Source organism: Glandiceps talaboti, chromosome 12, assembly GCF_964340395.1.
Source record: "Glandiceps talaboti chromosome 12, keGlaTala1.1, whole genome shotgun sequence".
Lineage (NCBI taxonomy): Eukaryota > Metazoa > Hemichordata > Enteropneusta > Spengelidae > Glandiceps > Glandiceps talaboti.
This window is the reverse complement of record NC_135560.1, coordinates 18,916,116-18,924,076: the sequence shown is the minus strand read 5'-3', so window position 1 is coordinate 18,924,076 and position 7,961 is coordinate 18,916,116. Positions and strand designations below refer to the sequence as shown.

The following is a 7,961-nucleotide window of genomic DNA, read 5'->3' as shown; positions in this document are numbered from 1 at the left end:
AATAACTCCTACAACATGAGTCCCTAACTCCTCGCTACGCACCAGGCTTCGTTGTCATTACTTGGTGTTGTTAGACCTACTTTTGATTTGAAATGCTATCATAAAGTTCATTCTCATGCATATTTTATTAACAAATGGAGTTTTGTAGCTTGGACGTGTGGCCCCGGGCGCGGACAGACATTTGCAAAGTTTGTGTAGAAACTGAAACAAGCTAAGAGGTCTCAATATATTCAACTCACATGACCCAAGATGGCGGTCAACATACATGTATCGTGTCTGATGAGGACGATATTTTGTTTGCAGGCGTTTCTGTGGATGTATGGGGAAGTTAGTGGAATGGATCGAATGGTAAGTTTTTGGTCTTGAGTTTGTCATTTTAGTCCCACTTTCGTATTTTTTAAAAATCAAATACACGTGTTGGTTTACCGTCTCCGAAAAGTGTACCTTGAAGTTACCGGATATTCATTGGACTGAACGCCTATAAAATAATAAAACCTTGCTTTAATGTCAAGTGTTCAGTTTGAATCGATTATTCTCTCTACTATAAGAGTTATTATGCAATGTTACTGGGCAACTGAAGATCCATGGACACAGTTATGCGTTACACCCAATCACCATTATATGGTCCCCGTGTATAGTCCATATCACGATCTGTCTATTGTTTTGCAAAGCTGGTCACGAGTATTATCAATTCATTTCGCTCATGTCAAGTAGATCCAGCGGGTAGACTAAAGTTTACCGGCTTCACCTATCTGTTTAGTAAGTTTTACAATGTAAAGGTTATCCAATCTCTTTAAACGTCATCAGAATTATATACATGGACCGGGTCTTCAAACGCTTCTTCGTAGGATTGAGCCAACACCCACCATGTAGACAAAATATGGACACCCCATGGCCTTGGACGAATAAATAATTTCATGGAAGTATTTCCCCAAGATTTAGTTTCATTAATGGATATTTAATCAGGATCACATGTATTGAACCAATTAATAATTAGCTGATATTATGTTTATATTTTGATATTCAAATTATTTATTTTAATGTAATGTTCAGCGTGTGATTGTTTGTATTCAGTAAATATTCTCTCTTTTTTTCCACAGATTTCAATAGAATACAATCCCAACTGTACAGTGGCAGCATGTAGAAATACAACAGGTATAAAAAATCTAGTTTATGTGAAAGCTGTAGGTAATGATGTAATACACTACCTATGGAGTTCTATTGGTGCTCCTACTATGATTCTTGCCACTACACCAAATGATACCAAACTACATGTGGACTGGGAACAACTACTCAATCCACAAAAAGATGGCAATGCAATACAGTTTATACCAAACAATGTGAATTATTCAATGGCATTTATTATTACAAGGGTAAGTAACATTATCTATTTACTATATAGTACCATACATAGCTACAATAATTGTAGCATTTGTTGTGATTTTGAGTGTTTTCTTCTGTTTTTGTGCTTTTTTTTGTTCCGATGTTAAACTGGAAGCAAACACAACAATTGTTGCCAGGCAAACTCAAGTAGATGAGATCACTCTGAAAACGTGAGCAAGATGTCAGCATACTACCCATTTCAAAATGCTGCTTTTGCCAAATTTGATGGGATTGGGGTACCTCTGAACATTTCTTGGGTCTTGAATGCTCCGTCTTAGGAAAACCTAATACCATACTAAGGTAAACACTAGAATTTTATTTCTGTGTCTTTGCAGTTAATAGAATATGATGATTTGAATGACAAGGCTGACCTGCAGAAAGGAACCAATGTAAAGTCAATTGGATTTGAAGATTTACAATGGCAAAATATGAACCTTACAATTAATGAAACAACACATAGTGCAATTCTTAATACAACTCTTTATCAACCTAATCTTCGTGGTAATGGTACAGTCTCTATACAGGTATGTATGTCATCAGCCATGCAGTTTCCATGGTAACAATCCAGTCTTTATACAGTAAAGAACATCATCAACCAAATTTCCATGGTAACAACACAGTCTCTATATTTATAAGTGCAACAGAAAACGTGTCACAGCTAGTGCTCTCCCTGAACAAGTGACCTTGACTTAGAGGGCATAGTTAGCAGCTTAATACCCAGCTGTGATATTTGTAAGGATTCCAGCTTGCATTATACAGATACAGAATCCATATAACTGTTCCCATATTGAAAGCTGGACTTAGTGTCTCCCAGATGTAGATTAGATGTACCCATTCTTTTCCCATCATTCCTGACAGTGACAAGCAAAAAATGAGTGTCATTGCTGATAAGATAAAAGTGTTGTTTTTGTTTGTTTCAGTTTACAGCGTATGATCACTTAGGAAGAGCAGAAATGTTGCCTCATTTACAATACACATCAAATACAACACAAATAGATTTCACTATAGATCATGTACAACCTTCATATAACTGTTCAAGATTTGCAGTTGAGTTATTGTTTGTCAGTGGCAAGAAAAACTCCAAGCACAACATCACTAAACATGTAGCCAAGTCTATTGATGATGAGTATACACCAGGCATGTTTAAGGTTAGTACTTTTCCATATGTGATCTGTAATATAACAGAACTCTATGGCTTGGCAGTGCCAGTATGGCATACTCGGGGTATTAGTATGAATGTTTGCAGTGATCTCTGCAGCTGTACTTTTGTTAGTATAGATAGTGAAAGTGCAGGAGAAAACAACACGGGCATACTTAATTTCAGTAAAGTTAGTTGTGCTGCACAAATTTTGTGAAGCGACTTTTGCCTTAGATCACAGTGACTAGGTAAAGTCTGTCCAAGTTCCTACATTTCATGTGGGTTTTCTAGTGCAATCTGCAAATCCTACCAGATGCCTCCCACTGGTCTATATGGTATCAAGGATCTAACACATTCATCAGACCACTATCAAACCAGTGCATATGTACAGATGTGAACTGCCAGGCAAATACTTTACATTTATGTTAATACTCAAAAGTTAAGATTGTAGTGGAATTGACAATATACCTAAGAATAGCTATCAATCATATTTTGACTTGCTTTTTTGTCAACAGAGTGATGAGTTACACCTACCTGCACAATCTACATCTAAATATAGCAGTTATGCACAATGGAAACCAGTCTGTTACTCAGACTCTGCAAGGGACTTCACTAATGCTTTAGAGGTAAACAACTAATCTCTCTGTGTCCTGAACTGACTAGTATTCTCCCTAGAATGGCTTCACAAGAAAAGCTCAGAGACTTGCCCTTTAGTTCTTGTCATTTGGAGGTAATAGAGAATATATGGCTTTTAATATTCTTTTCACATAAAATGAACTTTGGCGTATGATATTCCATACGTCTAGAAGGCACTCAAAAATTAGTTTACTCCCTTAACAAATAAAGGTACCAAGCCCTTGTGTAATTTCTGAGTGTCTACTTGATAGGATGAAACCACTTCATTTTATGTCAAATTGATGTCAAAACAGCCACAGACCCTAGATGCTGTTATCTTGGTCTCCCAATCAACAACTACAGATGGTTTTACTGGTGTCAGCCATCTATAAAGTAGAATACTGTATTACAAGAGGATTATATGTATCCCTGATACTTCATTCACGGAGAACACATCTGTTGATTTCTAATCTTTGTAATCATCATTCTGTTAGCTATATACATGTATTACATGTAAGGCCATTGACTGAAGTTCTGTGGAAAGTAACTGAATAAAGTCCATACTGAATGTATACAAAATATCTCAAAAAAAGGAAGCAGCGGTAATATGGAACAAAAGTATTGTTTTTTCAGTTGATACAAAGTAATCATCTATTTTTCATCTGTTTTTTGACAGGCAAACAGTTACGACACAAACAGTTCAAACCTGTACATTCCAAAGAGTATCATTCAGTCATTTTACAAATTAAACGATGTGGACATGACAGCATTTAATATTTCATTTGGAACACGTAAAGATGGATTTTATGGTGCAACCAAGTATATTAGCTGGTAAGTTCATCTATTCTTCACAAAAATGTTAAGATTTGCAAAGATTTTGGAGTAGCATAGAATGGTATGCATGTTGCCAGATTTTCAATGGTTCCGAACATCCATCTTTTTTTCTGTAAACAGAAGCATATATTTATAGATATAATTGAAAAATGAAATAGATTTGATATTTCTAAAAAGTTGTTTTTTGACTCTCTGATTAGTTTTATTTGTATCCGTAAACCCAGAGTCTATAAATATTCATTCTATCATCATGTATTTATTTGATTTGAAATTTTAAAAAATATTATATGTTTCTGTATATACATACGCTATTCTGTAACATACGACATTTGTGCCGTGCTATTTGTTTGCACTCTCATCAGCATACACATGCACAAACTTTCATTTGCATAAATTCATTGTCAGTGTGGTTGTTGTAAAAGTTTTATAATTGCCACAGAGGGCGCTGTCTGTGTCCAGCTGCCTGATGATGCTGGTTCCTATGGCAAGATTAGACTGAAAAGTCCAGTCTCTGCTTAGATAACCTTACATTGTGCCAAGGCACAGCAAGAGCTTACATTTATAGAGAACGGACTGGCATTTTCAGTGTATGGCAAGCAACATATAGATTGAAACATGAATTTGTATTTCATAATATTATTCATTATCTGACTGGAAAAGACAACATATATCCAAAAAGCATATCAGGTCTTGTCGATCAGTAAAGACATGATGCCTTCTGGAGTAAATAAAGCTAAACAATGTCAATGTTTGTGATTTGTAGGACAACCAACATAGGGTATGGAACACCACCAGAAGACCAACTGTCAATGCTAGTTATTATAGTTATATCAGCTGGGCTGGGACTACCAGTCCTTGTCATCATTGCTGGTGGAGCTATCGTCTGCATCAAGAAAAGAAAATCAAAATACAAAGAGCTTACACTTGTTGTAAATTAGACACATTTTCAGGGAAAAAGAAAAACTGCTTATTCAGAGTTATTTTTGTATAAAATACATGTGATCTCCTTGCAAACTTTTCCAATAATTCTGATGAAAATATATTTGGTTATGCTGATTGTAACATGTGAAGTCATACATACTATATGGCAGTGTTAGTATAGTATTTAGGCAACAAGTTCTTTTGCTGTCAATGTACCCAGTTGTTTAACCATTCATACTGGTCAGCAAAGCCGTTGGATTTTGTGTCTGCAAGGCACAACCAACACACATCTACTACCACAATATCAGTATACACATGAAATTTACTTGCAGCAGACTTTTCTGAGGTAAAAAGTTTGGACAACCTATTTACCAAAATTGGTCTGCTTGATATAAACAAGAAATTAACATCAACTAGAGTCACCCCTGTAATCAGAGAATTCTGTAATTATGATTATTCAGGTAAAAATAATCCATCTGTGAAATGCACCCAAGGAGAGATTACACAGATAATAGTTGGCATTTACAAAGTATCTTCAACTTCATCGTTATACTGAGGGCCATTTCAGATTAGGATTAAAATTGTGGTGAAAAAAATGGTTTGTCTGGCAGAGCTGGAGAAAAAGTCAGTCCAGAAGAAAACAATGATCCTTTCTAATGCTTATAATAATAATAATTTTTATTCGTCCAAATAAACTCGGAAATTTGTTGACTTGTCGCCGCAAGAGCGATACCCTAGTGTTGAAAAAGCATGAGGAAACCGGAGTACCCGGGGAAAACCTGCATTGTTCGACAGGGTCAAACTGAGTATCACCCTTCTTACATACAGACCTGGTTAGATTTTAAATCAAACCCAGCCAACAACAGGCGGGTTTGAACCCAGACTGCAGAGGTAAGAGGCGTACAAGCTAACCGCTCGGCCACCGACAACCCAAAATTGTCCCACTGATAAGACTTTTACGAGAGCCTGGGATTAAATCATGGGCCTTTGCTTTAAGTCCCTACTAATTCATAAAGTTTGGGCAATTAGAGAAACTTTTAGTATTAACTTAAAAGTACAGGGTATGACAAATGAGGGTGATATAAATATATTGTGATGACATGGTATATTTTTAGATATCAAGTCAAAGTAAGCCATAGAATATAATAATGATAATAGATTTCAAATGTCATCAAACATTTTCATATCTAAGAAGACACAAATGAATTGTTTTGAATGACATATACAGAATCTTGGGAAGTAAGAATGTGTTCACCTTTCTTTCAGATCCAGCACAACTAATGTCATTGTTTGAGTTGACATCATCTCTGAGATCTAGTACAACTAATGTCATTGTTTGAGTTGACATCATCTCTGAGATCTAGTACAACTAATGTCATTGTTTGAGTTGACATCATCTCTGAGATCTAGTACGACTAATGTCATTGTTTGAGTTGACATCATCTCTGAGATCTAGTATGACTAATGTCATTGTGTGAGTTGACCTCATCTCTGAGATCTAGTACAACTAATGTCATTGTTTGAGTTGACATCATCTCTGAGATCTAGTATGACTAATGTCATTGTTTGAGTTGACATCTCTGAGATCTAGTACAACTAATGTCATTGTTTGAGTTGACATCATCTCTGAGATCTAGTACGACTAATGTCATTGTTTGAGTTGACATCATCTCTGAGATCTAGTATGACTAATGTCATTGTGTGAGTTGACCTCATCTCTGAGATCTAGTATGACTAATGTCATTGTGTGAGTTGACATCATCTCTGAGATCTAGTACAACTAATGTCATTGTTTGAGTTGACATCATCTCTGAGATCTAGTACGACTAATGTCATTGTTTGAGTTGACATCTCTGAGATCTAGTACAACTAATGTCATTGTTTGAGTTGACATCATCTCTGAGATCTAGTACGACTAATGTCATTGTTTGAGTTGACATCATCTCTGAGATCTAGTACAACTAATGTCATTGTTTGAGTTGACATCATCTCTGAGATCTAGTACAACTAATGTCATTGTTTGAGTTGACATCATCTCTGAGATCTAGTACAACTAATGTCATTGTTTGAGTTGACATCATCTCTGAGATCTAGTACGACTAATGTCATTGTTTGAGTTGACATCTCTGAGATCTAGTACAACTAATGTCATTGTTTGAGTTGACATCATCTCTGAGATCTAGTACAACTAATGTCATTGTTTGAGTTGACATCATCTCTGAGATCTAGTACAACTAATGTCATTGTTTGAGTTGACATCATCTCTGAGATCTAGTACAACTAATGTCATTGTTTGAGTTGACATCATCTCTGAGATCTAGTACGACTAATGTCATTGTTTGAGTTGACCATCTCTGAGATCTAGTACGACTAATGTCATTGTTTGAGTTGACCATCTCTGAGATCTAGTACGACTAATGTCATTGTTTGAGTTGACCTCATCTCTGAGATCCATCATGACTAATGTCATTGTTTGAGTGGACCTCATCTCTGAGATCCAGTATGACTAATGTCATTGTTTGAGTTGACATCATCTCTGAGATCTAGTACGACTAATGTCATTGTTTGGGCTGATAACTTACCAATCTAATCTGAGGTGTTAGTGTAAAGATACAAGTGCTAATTCATTTGATTATCACATTTGACCATTTCTTAAAAACTAGTGACTTGTAGCAGATATTTCTACATTGAATTCAATGTTTCCAACTTCTACCTCATGATGTGTTATACACAGACCATATATGTGTATATCAATGAAGAGTTGGTTGTATTGATTGAATCTCAATGTGTTTAATATAATATTGTTAGTGTGTTTGTGTAGGGCATTGCAGTAACTAGGTACATTTCTAAAATCTACCCAAGGTACAGGTATTTTACCAAAATTATCATTTGACATATAAGATGACCTTTTAATGGTACAGTGAGTGATATCAGTTAATTCATGTAATTGCATGTATAGAAGAATTTCATTTTGGAGTCATTTACATTATTTGAGTACTTTGTTTTATTTAACATTCATTTTACCTTTCTTGTCATTATTCATCTAAAGATGATTTTGATTAACTTTTCT

The 7,961-nt window shown here is 35.5% G+C and overlaps 1 protein-coding gene across 1 annotated transcript; it reads left to right on the top strand.

The window, feature by feature from the left end:
- Nucleotides 1-244: 244 nt before the first annotated feature.
- LOC144443484 (glycosylated lysosomal membrane protein A-like) lies at nucleotides 245-6,643 on the top strand. Its single transcript, XM_078132973.1, has 7 exons — nucleotides 245-348; nucleotides 1,101-1,373; nucleotides 1,719-1,907; nucleotides 2,304-2,531; nucleotides 3,037-3,147; nucleotides 3,813-3,967; nucleotides 4,734-6,643. Exons 1-7 carry the CDS (start codon nucleotides 250-252, stop codon nucleotides 4,906-4,908), a joined length of 1,230 nt encoding a protein of 409 aa, XP_077989099.1. The 5' UTR covers nucleotides 245-249; the 3' UTR covers nucleotides 4,909-6,643.
- Nucleotides 6,644-7,961: the final 1,318 nt, after the last annotated feature.